The 21,502-nt window shown below is 35.5% G+C and overlaps 1 protein-coding gene across 1 annotated transcript in view; it reads left to right on the top strand.

The window, feature by feature from the left end:
- The window catches only part of PGR (progesterone receptor), a 36,646-nt gene extending 18,377 nt beyond the window's left edge, over positions 1-18,269 (top strand). The window contains exons 4-8 of the mRNA XM_017815961.1: positions 4,305-4,607; positions 5,895-6,039; positions 9,325-9,455; positions 13,643-13,800; positions 16,227-18,269. Of these exons, the coding sequence (XP_017671450.1) occupies positions 4,305-4,607; positions 5,895-6,039; positions 9,325-9,455; positions 13,643-13,800; positions 16,227-16,382 (893 nt within the window). The 3' untranslated portion in view covers positions 16,383-18,269. The remainder of the gene's footprint in view (positions 1-4,304; positions 4,608-5,894; positions 6,040-9,324; positions 9,456-13,642; positions 13,801-16,226) is intronic.
- The last annotated feature ends 3,233 nt before the right edge of the window (positions 18,270-21,502 follow it).

Genomic DNA, 21,502 nt, shown 5'->3' on the forward strand with positions numbered 1-21,502 from the left:
GAGTGTGCTTGGAGAAGTACACTTATCTTCCACTGAACATTACTGAGTGACAACCATATAGATAGAGTGTAATATCATATGACATGGACAACAGTTCCATTTTTTGACCCTAATTTCAAAGCAATAAAACCTTGAATTGTTGTAGAAGAAATTGTAGTCAGTTTTAAGTAAATTATAGAATAGCAACAAATAACTTCAGTATATTTCTCTGTATGGACTGTTTCTTCTTTCTTAATATATAGAAGGAAAGTATAAATGAAAGTATGTATTCCATAGTACCTTATTTGTCATTCTCTGTGAAAGTGTTGTCTTTGAGTTTTATACCTCATAGTTGCTGACATTAGTCTGTCCCCTTTCTAATCTTTTACCTAATAGGATAGCAATTAGCTGTGTCAGGTCCTTGAATAAACACATACTCGACTCTTTTATTTCCTATGAGTGAATCTGTAGTTTTCCCAGGCTGATTATCACAGACTCCTGGTTCAGCCGTACTGTATTGCTAAATTACTGTGTTCTTCATTGTTTCACTCAGCTTTCAGTCTGCAGTGCAATGATTACATGCAGAAAAATTTGAATTAATTTTCCAGGTAGTGTTTTCTGAGGTAGGATAAAGGGTTTATTAAAATCTGCATGTATTATTCCTGCTTTGCTGGTTTCCTTATTTTGTATACATCCCCCCTAAAGTGTACACAACTTTTTCTTCTACACAAAATGTGAGAGCATAGTGACCTGAAAGTAAGGGCCATAGTCAAGAATAGTAAATTACTGATGCTTTTTGCCTGATTACAGAGTAAGGAGAAGGATGGTGAGATATTAGGCTTTTACTAGAAACACAGTGCTTTTAATACAAAATGTGTACCATCAATAATGTCTGATTGTCAATATGATTCTGTATATGTAGTTAAAAGAATATTAGAATACAGAATTATGTAGTAAGGGGAAAATCATAATATATTTGATGATGAGATTTTATCTTTTATGTTTTCTAGGTACATGTAGCATGCAAACACTATACACATGCTACTCATAGTAATCGAGGGTAAGGGAACAGTGAGTACTGAGAAACTGCTTGAGTGGTTGGCTATCTTAAAACAAAATAATGACAATGTTACAAAGAAAATTCATACTGTCTAAATATGCACAGATAGGTTATAGTATTAGGATGAATAGTTGCCAGAGTGGATTAATGTTCTTTACACTTTATAGGAACAAGTGGAGATATTTATTTATCTTATAGCAGGAACTTACCTGGATGTTTCTGAAACACCAAAATAAAAAGTAAGCTATTGTCATATCTGTGTTGTTTTCCTTATGTCCTTAAGAGTTTTTATTAATTTGTTGTGGTCTCCTTGTGGTAGATGGGAGAAGTTTATTGTGAGTTATTAATAGTCACCTATCCAGTCGATAGGTAACAAGTGGAGTTGCTTTACTGGTGGCTGTTAAGTAACATAATTAGAAATAAACACATAAGCAATTCTGCAAACCAGTGTGACATTAATTCTCATACATTTAGTCACATGGAAACATGGGTACTTATTAACTACTAACATTTCCATGTGATAAGCACTCTGTTTGGTTTCTTTCTTTACTTGTTCTCTGAACTGTAAAAGTATCTGAAGCTATTATTTCAAAAAATACCTGAAATGATTATTTATAAACTATCAAATGCATTGTTCCTTCTGTTTTCCTTCATGCCTAAACAATGCTTAGTGGGAAATTCCCAGCACGTTTAGGACTATGCATAGATTTGTTATGACAGAAGTTGGCTCTAGGTCTTTTGGCATAATAAATTGTCTATTCTTTTGGAGGGTTTTTTATGTGTTTTGTTTTTTCTTTTTTTTTTTTTGGTTCAGCTGTAGCATAAGGTGTAAGTTTTTGTTTGGTTCTTTACTAAGGAGTCTCTAATCAGAAATATTTTTATTCTTACCACAAGTGAGGAAATGAGCAGAAGATTGTTGGGGCACTTGATACCAAACCCACAATTAAGTCAGTGGGAAAATGACCCCTGATTTCATTGCATAATGAGTGTTACTGAAGGCCTCATCACTCGTATTCATACTATCATTAAAGTGTGTTTCTTGAAATTTGGTTTAGCATACTTCCTTTTGATTTTAAACGTTGTTTTAATTTAAATTGAGGTGTTACTCTTTTGCATATAACTTTGTATGTGAAATGCATAAACATGCATATTTATGATGGGATAAAACAAAATTAATTTTTATTAAAAGTAGATGTTGTGTTCATTTTATCAATCTTGTCTGGTTCAAAAACAAGAGGATTGATTCTACCTTCAGTTATGCCAGTGTACATAAAGAATACTTAAGTAATAGCGTTTTTTCTATTTAAAATGTTTAGAAATTACATCGGAAATCTCTCCATGTTTGAATTTTAAATCTCACTTGAAGTTATACTACTTGTGTACTAATGAATGTTTTGAAAAGGTCAATTTAATTCTCTGATGTATACAACCTAGGTCTTCCTAAGTGGAGACACTGGATTTTCATAAAATTTGATCTCTTCTGTGATATGGGAGCACGTGAAGCAAATGGAATAGACATGTCCTTAGGTATAACCATTTTTCTGATTTAGCATGTTGTTTGGAAGACTGGAACTTTCCAAGGAGAAAAGTAATAGATGAGTCTGACTATACTAGTATCCCTCCATTCCTCTCATAAATAGTTGAGAATAAAGATGTACCAAAGTTTAGGCCGTACTCCTGTGTCCTAAGGCCTCTTTGATGCTGCACTGGTTGCATTCCAACAGTGCAGCACTACTTTCAACTAAAACAAAAAGGTGGCAGTAAGAGATGGAGAAGTCTTTATTCCCTTTCCTTTAGGATCTGATAAATTTCCTTGTCTAATTGTGTACTTGAAAATAAAAGTACAATTTTTCAAAGGAAAATTTGATATACGTATTAGAAACTTGATTTTAATTCAGCCAAATAGATGCATAGAATTATGTTTCTATTACCTTTCACCTTCCGTACTTTTAGAGTGGTTTTTGCACATTACCATTTTGTACTGCAGTTTCTTGGTGGTTCAGCAGTTTGATAGACATGGATTTTCCTTTCATCTGGTAAAATTTGATGCATCTCTTTTTCTACTTAAAGTATGCAACACCTCAACAAGTAAAACTATCCACATGATTTCTGTGGGTTTTTTTGAGCAAAACCTTCTCCTTCCTTATTTTCTTTAAGGTTGAAACATGTACATTTTTTTGTATTTTTGTTAGCAGAATTATTTACTCTTTTTTTTTTGCCATCACCCCCATCTCTCTTACTGCCCCATTGTGATATAAATCAGACCATAACTATCAGTGTCTTTACTGCGTTTTTTATCCCTTTTTTGCTTAACCCAAATTTGTTTGGCAGAACTAATGATCTAGCAGGATTTTTATCACCTTTGAGGATCTCTTTAAAGGAAGTGTGTTTCATGCAGTCGTCTCGACATAGATTTACCTTTGCATTGAAACTTTTAATATGGTAATATGTTATGAGGGTTACTGTCTTTGAACCTCTGAAGGAAGGTTTGATTTTTTGTGACTGAAGTGTGCGCTGCTACGTGGACTGTTTCCATGAAAGAAACTTGAAGAGTTGCTACCTAGAGCTCTATATATTTCCATAGCCATACCACATGTATCTGTGCTTATTTTGGAAAGGGAGTTCAGCTATGTATCTTTCTTTTTACTTAGTTGTTCGTAACACTGCAGTATGGAAATAAGAATTGCAAATACTGAGAAAGGGAAATTAATCTTTAGAAAGTAAAGTGTTTTATAAATGGTTTTACAGGATTTGTTGACCTTTCATTCATCCCCTGACCATCAAAACAGGATTCATCCATGAGACTGAAATGCTTTTAGGGCACTGGAGGAAAGGAATGTCTGTGTGTAGTAATTAATTACTAGCATTTTTGTTTCTGAATACTAGGGAGTAAAAGAAACAGTATCCTTAATTGACATTAAATAGAAACTGAATTGTAGAGCCAGCTGGCTCAGCTGTTGGCATATGACAGAGCAGTGGGAACTGAACCAGAGAACGTTTTATGAGGTTACTGTAACCCAGAATTCGTGTCAGTAATTTTAATGAGTGCCATTCATCTCTTAGTGAAGGGAGGAGGATATGAAGGGAGCTCTTAAGAATTTTCCATTATTATTTGTGAATTATATAAATAGTCAAAGAATAGAAAACTTACTCAGAAGACAGTTCTAGTTTCCTTATATAGATTAAAAGCGTAATGCAACACTAATGGAAAATACTAATGTTACTGGTTAATTCTTTCTAACAGATTAACAATTTTCTTTTTCAGGTCGAAAATTGAAAAAGTTTAACAAAATTAAGGTTGTGAGAACGTTAGATGTTGCACTCCAGCAGCCAGCAACACTTCAAGATGAAAGCCAGTCTTTAACCCAAAGGCTGTCCTTTTCTCCAAATCAAGAAATACAGTTTGTTCCCCCAATGATAAGTGTTTTACGAGGCATTGAGCCAGAAGTTGTCTATGCTGGTTATGACAATACAAAACCTGAAACACCAAGTTCCTTGCTGACCAGTCTAAATCATCTTTGTGAGAGGCAACTTCTTTGTGTAGTCAAGTGGTCTAAATTGCTACCAGGTAATGTCATATATGTAGTGAATCATAAATTAAGCAAATATATCATGGAATGAGCAGTCAAGGGAGAATATTATTGTCTGCATGCTAATTAATTCTTAACAAATTCCAAAATTATTAAGCTTCCACTTCATCAGATAATATAACTGTTCAAATAAATTTTGATAGGAGGACACATTTGAAGGAATCAATCTAAATATTTAGGCTTGCTTCAAGAAACTACAGAAGCCCAGTGAGTTCTTGCATGTAATAGTTATAGCAGCCTTTCCACCCCCATCCCTCCTACTCTATTATTTATTCATTTGGTATAAGAAGGGTTGTATTTCTGCATATTCTTTATTCATATTATTACTAAAATGAATTTTTGCCCGCAACAAAATAAAATTGTAATAAATAGTACCAACTGGGACTAAGAAGCTCACAAATAGACTGGTAATTAGAACTAACTGAATTTATGAAGATCCAAGACTGGATTAAAAAAAAAATCCATGTTTTGTATGTACATATGTGTGTATGTATGTACACCACTCTGTGTGAGCTCAATTTGACACTTCACTGCTTCAGGAAAGGGTAGCTCTATCACTGCTCTTCGTGTTGGCAGTTTGCACTTATCAGAGCTCTTGGATGAACCAATTCATCTCATTAAGTGAGAAGAAAAGAAACCTTTTTTTTTACCCTCTGTCATTTTCTGATGTTTTCATGAGCTGAACCAGTTCCCTGAGGGGTAGCATGAATGCCAGATCTTGCCTGATGGAGGTAACAGGACCGGGTGATAAGGAGCAGGAGCACTGCTTTCAGTGGCAGGAAGCTGTTAGTTTGACTCAGATAATTCGTGGCAATCTTTAGAGTTACCAAACAGCAAACATTATCAAAGGCAAGCACACAACTGACTATGCTTCTCTTTAGTTGAGTGCAATACGGACATTTATTTTATGACAACTGTATCTTCTGTTAAGAAACCTGAAGTTCAAGATATCTATGTGAAATAAGAGTTGGTTACAGTGATCATGTTACAAACTCGTATTTTTACCAAAGAAAAATAATGTGCATTCCTATTCTCTGAAACAGCCATTTTTGCTAAAGTTAATTTTACTGAATCAGAACAAAAAGACAAGAGGTGAGACAGCCAACTATCACAGCAAAGTAAGATTACCCAAACATCTGAGAGCTACATCCCCAAAACCACTTATATTTCTAGGTGTTCTCAATTGTATAGCTCAAATTTGTAACTTCAAAACTCAGCTGCTGTCTAAATGAGAATTACAAAGTATTTTAACTTTTCATTTCCAGGATTTCGGAATTTACATATTGATGATCAGATAACCCTCATCCAGTATTCCTGGATGAGTCTAATGGTTTTTGCAATGGGATGGAGATCATACAAACACGTCAGTGGTCAGATGTTATATTTTGCACCAGATCTGATTCTAAATGAGTAAGTAGACTCTGCTGTTGCATTATGTGAATAACATTTTAAACTCATATGTGCCAGTGGGAATGTGACTCCCTTGAGACTAAGATTTCATTCATTATTTGTTCCGTTTCAAAATTAACAGCAAAGTCCTCTGATCATATCAAACCTCAGTAACTTTGGAAAGCATTTTGTGGGAACCCCAACTATTCTATTTGCATGTTCAAACAAAAGGTGTTCAAATAGTATTCTAATTATTTAAGGGAAAAATAATAATAATTAAAAAAAAAGAGTGATGCTGTCAGAAAATTTACTGAATTCATCTGAATAAGATAGGAGTTAATTTTTAATAAATGGAACTGACTGTGATTTTCTTTGGTTTTGTTTGGGTGGTTTTTGCAAATAATTTGCATATAGTCTAAATACTCAATTTTGACACTTTCTGATAAAACTCTGATTTTTTAAAGTACATTTCATGTTAGAAAAGTACATTTCTTGTTAGAAAATTGTAAAAAAATTACAAAGAAGGAATTTCAATATCAAGGAGAAAATATGTGAGACTGCTCTTTTGTACTGGGGGGTGAGGGGATTGTTTGCTTAGATTTTCCTTCACTATGCTATTTAATTTAGATAATCTTCATTTCAATGTGTGTCAGTTTTTCAACTCTGCAAATTTATATTTGTAATATTAGATATTTGTAATATTAGATATTTTGTTTATAGTACATGGGAAGCTACCAGGAACAGTAAAACATAATTTAATCTCTATATCTCCTTAATACATTTTTCTTATTTTTTTTTTTTTTTAAATCTTAAAGAACTGCTATGAAGCAAGATGAAAGAAGTCTTTTTGTAGGACATATTGTTTAAGGATTAAGAGGTGGATTTGCAGAAGATCTAGACACCTAATTTTAAAATCTATAGTGTGCAAGTTCCTGCCAGTGAAGTTCTTTATAGAAAATATTCACTGGAGGAGGCCCTGTAGCTCCTGGCCTTTTGTGTTCCAGATGACTGTAAATCACTGTGAAGTTACTGAGTAATGAATTCTTTCCTCTCCCATTTGTATTAATTATGGTGTACAAATTTTACAAATTTAAATACTTAGAAATTATGAGCTTGAAAGAAGTTCTGACTGTATGCTGTCCCAGCATAATCTGATATATGGTAACATCCAGAAGAAACACGAAGTGAGGTGGCTTAGGCAGTAGTTTCACATATTGAGGTATAACCCTGCATGTGGACCACTGCTGACACCTTGTGAAGAAGACTGAGTACTTTCTTCCAGAATAGGGTTGAGATTTATGAACTCCAATTATAATCCGCTAGAGACAGTTTCTTAATGGCAGTTTAAGACCATCTACACTGAGAAGGAGGTGGATTGACACCTCGTGGTTATGAGAGATGAGATGACCCATCTCATCAGGGTCATATTAGAAACGTTATAAACAGAGGCATGTAAAGTAAGTGGCACACTAACTTGTATCTGCAGCTGTTTATTGGGAAATAAGTTAGCTTTTAGACAGTAAAATGTAAGCAACTTCATTGTCTACGATGGTGTCTAAGATTGTACTTTCATAATCACTTTAAGCAAAGGTAACTACTGAACGCTGCCAAAAATGTTAACTGCCCTGGTCATGCATCCCCATGTTTTCTTTTAAACTGTATCAAACACTATCTGGCTGCACTGTCAAACAGATAAGGAATTGATATGCCTGAGAATTACCCCCCCAAAAAGCCATTCTTTAGCAGGTGGAGGTGATCCCTGACTTGACTCACCACATTGGAGTGCAGACACTAATGCCAGAATTGCAGGAGTGTGAGCTTAGAGGTAGAAACAGATAATAGAAATTCCTTCTACAGGGGCAATGCACACCTTAGTTGTTTCAAAATGGCCATGAAACCACAATCCAAAGATTGTTTCGCAGCCAATCTGTTGTTCAGCAAACTGACTTGTTGTGCTTCTCGAGAAGGACTTGTTTGGTAGTATCAGTTTCACACCAAGAAAGCCAGGAGTGTTAGTTTGACAAAGATTTCTTAGTATTAGCATCATACAATGGTTTACTGTTACTTTTACTTTTCAGTCTCTGATAATGTGAGTAAGAACAGCATTTAAGCATACCCTGAAAGCTTTGATCACTTACCCTGATCACTCTTCGTAGATTATAATTAGGAAGAGATGCTACCAGAAAGTAATAGGAAGGGAGATTTAAAGTAGATATAGAAATAGAGTCCACTCAGATTTAAAAGATTAAATTTCTATGTTTACATCATTTAAGAACTGGTACGAGATATCAGGTGTTGAGCAACATTGAAATAATTTTCGTTCAAGATAACAGTAGCGCTCTGAATAACAAGAATAAAGCTCATTGCATGGAGAAGTCTGTTTTCATTGTTGAGGGTACTATCTGCAGTCAGGTTGGAATGCTCATCTGAACTTCCTAGGGGATGGAGAAGCAAAATTTAATCTTGTTGTACACAATTCATCAGGATCGGGATGTAACTTTGTAGAATCAGTTCTAATTACTGGATCATCAGGTTAATGTGCAATGACTTCAATCTAGATTATAAAATTTTTAGTGCTATTGTTGCAATTATTTCAATTGAAATTCCTAATAAATAAATGCAGTAATATATACTCGTATACCAAAACCACAGAGAGAAAAGTAGTATTGAAATGCTGCAAAAACACTTACCAATTTTATGTATTTCCTGTGTGATTTGTTCTATTTACTTCTCTGGGAGTTTAGATAGGATTGTATTAATGTATCTGTTTACTTAATATGTAATATTTTGAACTGTTTCTTTAATGGCATAAAATGCTACAAAATAATCTGCTAGTGGAAGTACAATGTTAGAGTTGCTACAAAGTATTTTGATGCAGACATTTTTGCAAGAGCTAAGAACAAGTTTTCTATAAACTTTCAGGTTTATCTTTAGTTCTATGCTTTGAAATCTTTTCAGAGATGCAAAAATCTATCAACCTTTAAAATAAAATAGTACTTTATATTAATCATTAGAGTATTTTTAATTAATAAAACACTCTTGTTTTTGGTGGTTAGCATTCAACTTCGATAGTCTCCAAGTTGTTTTTTTCTGGACAGCAGTAACAGATTAAACATACAAAATAATACCACTTTCATTAGGTATAAAAATTCAGAAAATTGTTTATGTGTATAACCTCTTCTTTATTGTCTGTAATGTGATAATTAAACAAGGCATTCCCTTCAAACAGTTAGCACTGGAGCCATTCTTTTTCTTTATTTTCACGTTTTTTAATTTATTTTTTTGTTTACCTTTTCTGGGTGTAAGACAGAGGATGAAAGAATCATCGTTCTATTCCCTGTGTCTATCGATGTGGCAACTCCCACAGGAATTTGTCAGACTTCAAGTTAGCCAAGAAGAGTTCCTATGTATGAAAGCACTGTTACTTCTCAACACAAGTAGGTTCTTTTATTTCTTTGTAACGTATCACTACTAAAAGAGTTTTGAACCACGTTGTTTAATTTCACAATCACTGAGCTGTCTGGCTTAACAAATGGAAACTCATTTAGGAGGAATGTTAGTATATCAAGGCTTAAAAATATTTTTTCTAGTGTTTATAAAGAACAAAGAATTTGTTATTCATTGTTGGTTTTATTCTGTATAAAGTCTCTGGGGAAATATTGAATCCCTTTTGACATATAGCTATACTGCATTAACACATTTTCAAAACAAGTGTGTAGTATTTCTGCCTGAAAACATCTGTTTAAGTGACTCCACATAGATAAAAAAACCAAACCAAACCCAAACCAAAACAACCTTAGAAGTATTAGAAATATATTTAAAAATATTTAATAAATTATAAGGACTGAAGGCTTTATCTTGGCCAAGATCTTAAAGCATGTTTACTCAAAAGAATTAGGGAAGTGGACATGACGTACAATACTAACATTTATCCAGCTTTTTATAGTTATAAATAGGTGAAGTTTAGCACAGATATTAACAAATGGAAATGTTTTTTTTTGCTTTGTTTCTCTGGAACAAAATCCGTTTTCACTTTTAATCGGACGTATTTTTTAAAGAATGCAGCACAAAGTTGCACTACACTTTACTTAGGAAGTGAGGTAGTTGGTGAAGTTATCTTCCTTTTCTGGTGTTCTAAAATGTGCATCTGCTGAGGTCATAACTGTTAGCTATGAATCCCCAGATAAAAAGTTTTAAATTTATACACCTGTTATTAGAAATGAAAATAAGCACTTTTGAGAAATATAATTGAAAGAATTTAGAAGTTTAGTTCTCAACATACTTATGGAGTCAAAGGAGAGATGTGAAAATCCTGCTTAGCCTGCTTGTTAGTTGTACAAAATTGAAGTAAAAGATAAGAAATTAAAATTCATTCTATCTTAAGCTGTACTTGGCTGGTATTTGCATAAGCTTCATGCTTAAAAAATTTGCTCTCAGAAAAGCATAATATTAAAAAGATTAAATTTAACTCATATGAACATAGAAATTACTAAAATAATGGCAAGAGACCAGAGACTCTGCTAAAGCAATAAAAGTAATGTGGATAAAAATCCTTCTCTGATGTAGGTCCAGTTGCTTTGTTGAAATCTAAATATATTCCTGTTTTAAATGTTTTCCACCTTGTTTTCATCAAAAATGAACTCCCTCATGAATCATCTGAACCTTAGAGGGAACTTTAAAATTTCAGTTAAATTTAGATTAATGTTTTGATATTCCAGCTATCCCTTTCTGTTCCAGAAAGTTCAGATGAAATTTAAAAAATCATTGCAGTGATCGATCCAATCCCTCTCATTTCTGAGTGCATCAGTTTAGCAAAATTCATCAAGCTACCATTCTTTGTCAATTGCATTGCACTCAGAAGCTAATTTTTAAGATATATTTATGCATATGCAAGAAAGTGGTTTTTTTTTTTAAAGAAAGTATTTCTTCCTGTACTGATGAGTTTTGTTTTTTGTTCTCTCATACACTTATTGTCTTATAGGAGAAAACAATTTGTCAGATCTTTGGGAAAAGGAACACAATCGTTGTTGCTGAGACATTTAGTAAACATTTGGTACTGTATAAATATAATTCCACAAAAGTATTTCCAAAAAGCCATATAACCTCATTGTTGCTCTGAAATGTTTTTAAGACTACTTTTATTTTAGTCATGATATTCATCATAATTCTCTTCAAATGTGAAAGTATGACCATTTCAAGCTTTTTTATAATAACAGTAAATCAAGGCTAATCTTTTAGTCTCTCAATGTGTCTTTTGTTCAATATATTATTTAGAAACAAGTCATTTGTATTAAAATAAGTAAATATAAGTCCTGATACATTTTTAATTCTGAATGGAGTCCCAGAACCTGTTTTAACATCATTTTTGATTTTACAGTTTTTTTCTTGGAATTTGCTGTGACTTAAACGTTTGCTTTATAATACACTTGTGACAATCTTAAAGCTGTCTTCAAGGAGAATTAGTCTTTGCAAAAAGTGGACAAACATTTTTATTTTCTGCAATTGTTTCCATTTTACAGGTCCTTCTTTATTATGTGTATCATGCTGTGTTGTGCTAGTATCCCCTAACTACTAGATAGGACTCCATCTTGCAGAGGCCACATCCTTCTCAGAACTAATAATATGAACAGTTCAGAAAGACTATGATTTAAGAAACTAGAGCTATGCCAAAAGAGAGAGAGAAGTAAGTTCAGTTCTACAATAGCAAGTTCAGTTCTGCCTCTAACACTTTTCATACTTTTGATTTAAAGGAATTTCAGAATCTTGTTGCGTAAGATTTTGGCTTGATTCTTGCCACTGAATAAAAGCATCCTCATTCTTTGCATACATTCAGCGGGAGGGAACATTTGACCTGCCCGTGTTTAAGTTGTATTTGCCCATGTAAGACATTGTAATTCTTCACTCAGATAAATAGCTTAGTGGAACTTTTGGTGACTAAGTGGGAATGTGACTGTGTTTTTGCAGAATTCAAAGTAAACAGGCCATTCATTGGTGGAAGATACCTTTTAACTTAATTGACAAGGGAAATATAAAGACTTAATTGCTATTTTAGAGATGTAAATCAAGGCTAGCATCCACCTAACCCAAAACTCCATCAGAGTGTCACAATATATGAAAAAGATTTCCTAGATGTCTGTAAAACTGTTGATAAGACATACCCAGAATCTTCCAGGCTTTGAAAATTAAGCTATTCTTTTTCTGTGACATAACTTTTCCCCACTGTGAGTATTCCTGCCTGCTTTTCTCCTAAGCACACTGCATTCTCCACAAACCAGAAGGTGTCCTTTCCATTCAGACTCTTGATGTATATGTGACAGGCACACTTTCAGATACTTCTTTATCTTTCTGGACTTGAGAGGTCATACCAAGTCAAACCAAAATTCCACCTCATTTCATCTCCATCAGCTTCCAGGTAGTGGAAGTGTAAGTACCAGGTTAGATATGGTGTTATAAACAGACTTTCTGGGGAAAAAGTCAAAATTTCTACTTTCGATTTTTACTTTTGTTTGAATTCTTTCTTAGTTAAGAGCCAGATCCTCTCTTCCATAGGCCAACTCAGTACTTAGGCACTTGTCTTTATAATAAACTTGCTATTTTCTGTCTATGTGTTTCCTTCCTTTCCCTCAAACATTCAGTTGTCTGAGGTGAGACTGAGTGAGAGGCTACCTAGGTAAATGGGATCATTTCCTCTCTTGGGCCTGCTTAACTCAGGTAGAATAGAGATATGAACTTCTCTCTTGTCATCCTTTCCGGGCTCAGGCAAGAGAATTTTAATTTTAATATGCTTATCTGGAATGTCTCCTTTTCCCTTACATTTTTCTGAGGAACCAGGCATGACTTAGATGACTGATTTCAGAACAGCATTTCTGATTTCAGAATGGAGAGCAGTGTTGCTGTCAGTGCAGGGTTTGCTACCTAATCCTCTTTCAGGGAAGGAGTTTAGATTGACCCCTGTTCAGCTGTCTCCTTTTTAGGTGGCTTCTCTCTCAAGAATTCCATTATGAGGTATCTAATAATGAAGTGCATTGTACAGAGAGTTAGTACACACATTTATTTGTATTTTAATTCCAGACAGTGACAAATCACCTGGAAGTTAGCTTTCACTGTATTAAATAAGTCAATGTCCTTATGAACCAAGCTTTTTTTTTTTTTTTTTTTTTTTTTTTTTAAAGGAGATTCAAATGAAGTCTGCTGTGGCCTCATATCTGTTATGGTTGGATACCAGAATGAAGATGTACTAGGTACCTAGATATCTAGCAGGGAATTTACTTTAACAGTGAGAGCTAGTATCCATGACACTCTTTTAGAGTCTGTGAAGAAAAATAAGCATAAATAATTTCTTTCTAAGGATAATTTCAAACCAGTGAACATTCCTTATGCCCAAGACTTACCTGAAGGTTAGGGTATTTCTAGATCTATTAGCAAAATTAATGGATTATTGCTGGTATATCCATTTAACTAATTGTGTCGCTGTTTCTGGAGTAACTTTTGAATGGGAAAAAGTGCCTGCCATATAGTAATGAATTGCACTGTACAGCATGAAATACTATAATTTTTTCCTGTACTTTAAATTTCTTTCATTGCCTTCAGAGTAAATTGTAACACAGGTCTTATTTTTGTTTAGTTCCTTTGGAAGGTCTAAGGAGTCAAAGCCAATTTGATGAGATGAGAACGAGTTACATTAGAGAACTGGTGAAGGCAATTGGTTTGCGCCAGAAAGGTGTTGTGGCCAACTCACAACGTTTCTATCAACTTACAAAACTGATGGATTCTATGCATGATGTAAGTTTATTTGTTAATGTGTTTTGTTTTTTGTGTAAGAAGGAACTAGCATTTCTTAAAAATAATTTTACAGAAGGAAGTAGTTAACATTTATAAACAACAAAAGAAAACAACAAAACATTTTTCTTTTATCGCGTATATTTGTGTGAATAGATATATTCAGCATCACTAAATATATTGTGCCTATATTTTATAGTATACAAGATATAAGTATTCGTGGGAAATGTATTTGAATGCTACCATTTTGTTTCATGCTGCCTGCCACACAGTTATGGGCTTTGGTAGGGGGTGGTGTGTATGTGTGTGTGAGCATGTGTATACGTGTTCAGGAAAATAATAATGCACAGGATAGGCAATTCAAGTTGCAAAGTCAGGCTACTAAGAATTAAAGAAAGACAACCAAGATTTTCTTTGAAACCTTAATTCAACTATTTTATGTGTATATTCTGTGCCATTTTTCAGGATCTGTCTATGTCTGAGAACTGAGTAATCTTTAAGAATTCTAGTAGTGATATCAGAGATTCATAGGTGTCTTAAAAGATGCAGCTGAATTCTTTCCACATCTCTGAGAATCCAATATGTATCCTATTGTTTTTAAATTCATTAAAATTGAGGAGCGACATTTCATATAAACCTTTATCCATAGAATGATAGAATGGATTTGGTTTTGAAGGGGGACCTTAAAGATCCAACCTTCCAACCTAATTCCAACCTTCGCTATATGAGGGGGGAAGTGGACCAGGTACACAGAGCCCCATCCAACCTGGTCTTGAACATTTCCAGGGATGGGGCATCCATAACTTCTCTGGGCAACCTGTTTCAGCCTCACCACCATTCCAGTAAAGAATTTCTTCCTAATATCTAATCTAAACCTGACCTCTTTTAGTTCCCCCTCATCCTATCACTACGTGCCTTTGCAAAAAGTTCCCTCCCAGATTTCTTGTAGCCCCTTCAGGTACTGAAAAGCCACAATAAGGTCTCCCCGGAACCTTCTCTTCTCCAGGCTGAACAACCCCAACTCTCTCAGCCCATCTTCATGGGAGAGGTGCTCTAACCCTCTGATCACCTTTGTGGCCATCCTCTGTACTTGTTTCAACAGGTCCACATTGTTCTTGTCCTGGGGGCCCCAGACCTGGACCCCACCCCAAAGATGGAGTCTCGTGAGAACAGAGTAGGGGGGCAGAATCACTTCCCTTGACCTGCTGGCCACACTGCTTTTGATGTAGCCCAGGACATGGTCAGCTTTCTGGGCTGCAGTAGCACATCTGCGAGTCATACGGAACTTCTAATCAACCAGCACCCCCAAGTCCTTCTCTCCAGGGCTACTCTCAATTCTTTTTCCACTCAGCCTGTATTTGTGCTTGGAGTTGCCACAGCCCAGGTGCAAGACCTCACACTTGGCCTTGTTGAACTTCATGAGGTTCACACAGACCCACCACAGCTTGTTGTCATTGGCAGACTGGCTGGGGATGCACTCAATTCCACTGTCCATGTTAAACAGCACTGGTCCTGATACCAACCCCTAAGCACTTTTGAGTTCAGAGTTGATTATGAGGAACTCTCAGGGAGTACAGGGTGGATGGAATCTTTGCATCTGTGTATTCTTCAGCACTCAGCAAATTTATGCTTTGTTTTAATCTAATCTCTTATTTTCAAATATATAAAGTAAAGGAGCCAGGGAGGGAGGGAGAGAGGGAGGGAGGCTTGCTGCAAAATAGCAAAGTGATGTGTGGTCCATAGAGTAACTTTGTTCAACCCCTGTTTCAACTCAGGCTGATAAAGTGATGGGAGATAGAAAGAAAAGATAGATCATCACACTGAGGAGACTGCATGATGTTAAAGCTTAGGGTAGCAGAAATAGTATGTTATCTGACAACATAAAGGTCACTGGTCTGAAAGAAAAATTGGAGCCTCTCAGAGAGGATAGAAGAGATGAAATAGTCACTTGTATTGAGCAGTTTCTTTAAGAGACAAGGGCCTATGGAGTTTAATGTTTGCGGCATACTCAGATATGATCGTAATCAGAACCATGGAAAAGCTCACAGGTAAGTAGTAAATGCTGTGTCTCAGAGCAGTGTTTGAATGGGATGTAGTGAACAAAGCACTGAGTCATCTCGAGGGTGATGGAAGATTGAATACTTGTTAAGTAATTGTCATTGTTCATCGCAAATTTCATGAGTCAGAATGATACTACTTTGTAATATTAGTGAGGCAGTTTTTATATGACATGACATTTAGCTATATTTATGATTTTTGCCATCAATAGGGAGTGACAAATACCCTCATTATTGATTCAAGAAATGACAGAGTAAGGTCTTTATAATGATGTCAGCTAATGAATGTATGAGCTAAGTTGTTGACAGCATGTTTATCTGGCTGCGTTACTTTTAGCCTGATTGATCATGTTTGTATTTTGTTAAATCCAGCTAGTGAAACAGCTCCATCTCTTCTGTTTGAACACATTTCTCCAGTCCCGTGCACTGAGTGTTGAATTCCCTGAGATGATGTCAGAGGTGATTGCTGCCCAGCTACCCAAGATTCTAGCAGGGATGGTGAAACCTCTTCTTTTTCACAAGAAGTGAAATGTCTTCTCTTATCATAGAGGTGATTTCTGGGTCATTTTTGTTTGTTTATTTTGGTCAAGATTTTGCAACATCAGGACGTCAGTATATTTGTCATACTTACCTTGCCTCCTGCTGTATACTTGTAACATACACAAGCCATTTAAGCTTGTTGTATATATTGTGAGTTTCTGATTCCTTAACTGCAAAAATCACAACAGTCATAAGAAATGTTTGGTAAACTTGGCTAGGCTGCTTTTTAGATATGCATATGGATGACAGTGAATAGACTTTCCGGATTTCTAACAACAGTTATACATTTTTCTTACATGTTGCACGCTCTTGAATTTCTGATATGACATGGTGCAAACTTTTTACTTTAGTACATTGTGTGCTTGGGTACCTGTGGGTATGTGCATAACACAATATTTTTTAGGAATTAAAATAAATATTGCCCACATTTTCTCATGGATATTTAACTTTTTATTAACTAATTAGCCTCACAGAAACAGCCTTTCAAAGTCAGCCATCCAGGATTAAGCACACATTACTGCAGTACCTTCATGAGTAACTGAAGCTCTAGGCATACACTATAACACTATATATTCATATTCTTGTCTATGCTCATGATGCATTGAAATTCTGAGTCCAGCATACTGTTTTCTACAGTGTTCAGTGCAGCTTTCCTTCAAAAATCAGAAATCTTAGGAAAATTTCAGTGTATATTACACCAGAAGTAATGTGTATGCAAACCCACTAAGCTTTAGTTTGTGTTATTTTCCTCAGAAGTCCAGCACTTATTAAAGCTAAATCACTTAGCTGTAATTATAAATTCATCAGCTATAACATTCTGTATTTCAGAAGCTTTAAATAGAGATGTTTTCACTGACTACAGCTCTTAATAATCTTAATGTTTTGAACTCCAGTGCTGAATACTCAGAAGGCCATTAGCATCAAATTAGAATGAGACTAAATGCAAAAAGAAATGGAAAAGATGACTGCAAATATTTTGATACAACCAGGCTCATTTCAGTACTATTTAGTGGAGCTACATATTTTATATTTTAAATGCATGCCATTATAATTAGGGTAACTGTAAAAGAGGAGTTGAACTAAATTATCTTTATACATTCAAGAAGAATGATGTTTTACCATGGAAATGAATATTTTATTGAAAAATTACAATGTGCTGGAGTTTGCTCCCTTGATATGGATATGAAGCAACTCATGCATTTAAGGCACGTAAATTGTAAATTGTAGCCATATTCGAACAACAGAGAAACAGAAAAAGCTTAAGAAGAATTTATGAGTCTATTAAAATATGAAAAATTATGCCAGTCACTGGAAATGATACTTAAATGTAGGAAATGGTGAGTTTTGGATACTTGCTGGTTGTATGCTTTTGCTTACCCATTACATGTTGGACACATCAATTGTGTGAGCGTGTACTGTTGGTGGTGTGTAGCTTGATCTGTACAGACATACCCTTGTCACATGAACAAAGGCCCATGGGACATAAATTCAGTATCCCTGGTTAAACCAGGGTGCCCCTCATTAGAAGTATATGATGTAACTTGTTCATAAAAATTACCTCTTGATTCTTGAAAAAAATGTTGACAATTGACAACTAAAGATATGTCTAAAGGTATCCTAACTGGTCATAATTTCCAAAAGCCAGTGAAGAAGAAGCTACATTACAACTGGGGATAAAACACTTTATATATTCCCCACATAGTAGTACAAAACCCACTAGAGTTGATGTAAAGATGTGGCCCTCAATAAGTGGTATAGGCAGACTTTTGTGTTATTTGACTAGGTTTATCATTTCTGACTGCCCAGACAAGCAATTTCTTTCATATTCAATACAGTCTGGCTTTTAACTGTGATCCTTAAAGCAATTATGTTTTAATAAATACCACAAAATTCTTTGTTTCTAAATACTGAAGTTTTGTTTTATTTATTTTAATTTGTGTTTGCATTCAGTAATTGTGGATCTCTGTAAAAAAATCCATTTCAACCATTCCAATTTTGTGTAACAACATTTCCATGCATTCTTTTGGAATTCAAGCATTGCTACATGATTTACCATTGAATAAACAGATTGTCTACGTTACTGTTTAGATTAAACTGTTAACAGAAACTTCCCACACTAAAAATTACTCTTCAACACCCTAATTCTGAAATCAGAAGTTAGAACAGGCACTATGTTTCCCTTAGGAATGCACGAATCAGCCTACGCCTGCCTTTTACTTAATCCCTAAGTGACTGACATGTCACCATGTCCCATAAATATGGCAGACTAGTCTGAAATACACTATATTTGTCTCAAAGGCACAGTGAAAAAGGAAGAAAATATATCTTTTGGGAATAGATAACAAAGATTAAAAACATTTTAAAATTATATTTCTCAAAGGTCTCTAACTCATGGAAAAAATTCCCAGAATTTCATAGTCATGCTAAATGCACTATACAAGATAGAATGAGTTTGGCTAATTGTGGCTGCTATATTAATGTGATAGTCCTGTGTTCATTATGCGATTATCTGAAGTTCAAAAAAAACCTTTTTATTTGAGAACTTCCAGATTTGACCCCAGTTTATAAAATTGCCTTTAGTCTCCATTTTGATATTGTGATTTGCTCTGGGTTACACAGACACCATGAGCAGTGAAAAAGGACTCGGTGCTGCTAGTTGACGCAAACATGAACATGAACTAGCAGTGTGCCCAGGTGGAAAGAAGGCCAATGGCATCCTGGCCTGTACCAGCAATAGTGTGGCCAGCAGGACCAGGGCAGTGATTGTCCCCCTGTACTCAGCAGTGGTGAGGACACACCTCAAATCCTGTGTTCAGTTTTGGGTTCAGTTTTGCTTTTTACAATACCTGGAAGGAAATTATAGGAAGATGGGGGTCTGGCAACTAGTGACAGGATGAGAGGAAATGTCATCAGGCTGCACCAGGGGAGATTCAAGTCGGACATCAGAGAGAATTTCTTCACTAAAAGTGTGGTTAAGCATTGGAATGGGCTGCCCAGGGAAGTGGTGGAGTCACTGTCCCTGGAAGTGTTCCAAGAAATGACTGGACATGGCACTTCGTGTTGTGGTTTAGTTGACAAGGTGGAGAGCAGTCAAAGCTTGAACTCAATGAACTTGGAGGTCTTTTCCAACCTTAATGATTCTGATTCTATGATTCTACGAACACAGATTGAAACATCAGATTGCTTTCTTCCCTATAGAAATCTTGTGTACTGTGACTTTTCAACACTGCAACAATGTTCAGAGAGCAATTATCTCATTGTTTTACTGAGTATGAGGCTTAATAGTTGTCTGTGTTTCTCTGCATTAATATTTGTTTAAAGATCAAAGCATTTTTTGACCTGAGCTTTATTAATAGGCATAAATAAAACATGTTGTAGTGTTTCTCAATATATTGAACAAGGCAAAACTGCTGGATCTTCTTATGCTGCATTTTGCACAATAGAAATAAGAGGTTTCAGCAGATGGATTTTTTTGTTTTCTGACATTTATGATGTGCCTAATTATATTTTAAAGGTATGAAACCTGTAGTTCTAATTAGAATGCTTGCCAGCCATCTTCTACAGGTTCTTGCCGAAGCTATCACTAAAAGTTTTCCATACACTAAATATGTAAGCAGTGCCTGACGCTAAACTTCTTCAGGTCTGTACAGTTGAGGTACTTTTGACCCAAGCCCTTCAGCATTGCCTTCTGCTGATACTTCAGTGAAGCAAAACAACCAAGTCATCAGTTTTCTTTGAGCTCTGCTGTTGTGATTCTGCTCTGTAGAGGCATCACATTTATAGTTTTTAAGTACAGTTTAGGAGATTGAAGTGCCTCGCCATGGCAGCCCACCTATATTTGGAGAGCTGTGACAATGCAGTGCAGAGAAGAGGAGACCTCCAGCCCCAGCAAGCTGCCCTCTTTGTCTAGAAGCTGCTTCGCAGTTGTGCTTGCTGTGGTACAAGAAACACAAAAGATCAAACACTTGGCTCATGTTTTCAACAATCTCAGCTGAACATAGAGTTTTGACCAGCCTTTAGGGAAGGGGGGATGTGGGTTCCTTAATAGCTAGTCCATGACAGAGGGAAATGGCATCTGAGAAACTTTCAGTCAATTTCATGGGGTTTTGGAATGGCCTGGTTACCTGTGTGCATAATAAACAGAAGCTTAGGTATTTTTGAACTGCAGCTGTTTCTTCAGCTGCACTACAGTTATGATTCTCGTGCTCTGTCTACAGTAGAGAAAATGGGACTTAAATTTGTATTTTCTGACCAGTTAATGCCTTATTAGTACCTTAGTTGGTGTCTTTTCTTTCTTTTCAAGGACAGTTATGTGTCTATTTCAATTATAATTTTTGGGAAGATAAACTGCTTTCCTGTGTTCTTGTCTACATCCAAATATTTATCTCAGTTATCAGTAATCTATCAGTAGCATGAAAAGTAGGGATCCTGCTGCAATCTTTCCTTCCCATACTCTCCTACCTGCACAAACTTAAGGTTACTTTAGCTGCAGAGCAGGAGGGGATGGGGCTGCATTCTACCCATGCAGCACTGCAGCTCCAAGATCACATTTCTTCCCTTACATGCTGTTTGTGGCATGCTGACCTTTCTTTCCTTCCAAGAAATCAGCTTACAGCCACAGAGCTAATGTACAAAGCCCTCCCATCTTTCCATGGCTCATAAGCCTGTGTGCATACTGCCAGGCTGGATTGTCAGCATTGCTGGATTTATTGGCTTGTACTGCTTTGTGTCATGGTGACCTGGCTTGAACAGAAGGTTTGTTTTTAGTTCAGTTCTCTTTTTCCCCTTGGAAAATGAAAAGGGAAAAAGGAATATTTTAGGTATTTTTTTGCTGTAAAATTTATGGGTTTTTTTTTCAATGAATGCTATTAATTTATTGGGTTGACATTATTTGCATGCGGAATGGTACTGTAGCTTCTCAGATGCTTGGACGGAAACATGCAGTAAAAGGTGACTGCATAGATATTAATAACTAAGTTAAAATTTAGCTGCCTGTTTGCCTTAAAGAAAAAATAAATAATCCTCAGAAAATAGTCCTTCAGTGCTGTTGGAACTAATTCAGCAGCTGCATAACTTTAAGTACATGAGCAGTGCTGCACCCTTGATGT

Source organism: Lepidothrix coronata, unplaced genomic scaffold (assembly GCF_001604755.1).
Source record: "Lepidothrix coronata isolate B3197 unplaced genomic scaffold, Lepidothrix_coronata-1.0 Scaffold53, whole genome shotgun sequence".
Classification (NCBI taxonomy): Eukaryota; Metazoa; Chordata; class Aves; order Passeriformes; family Pipridae; genus Lepidothrix; species Lepidothrix coronata.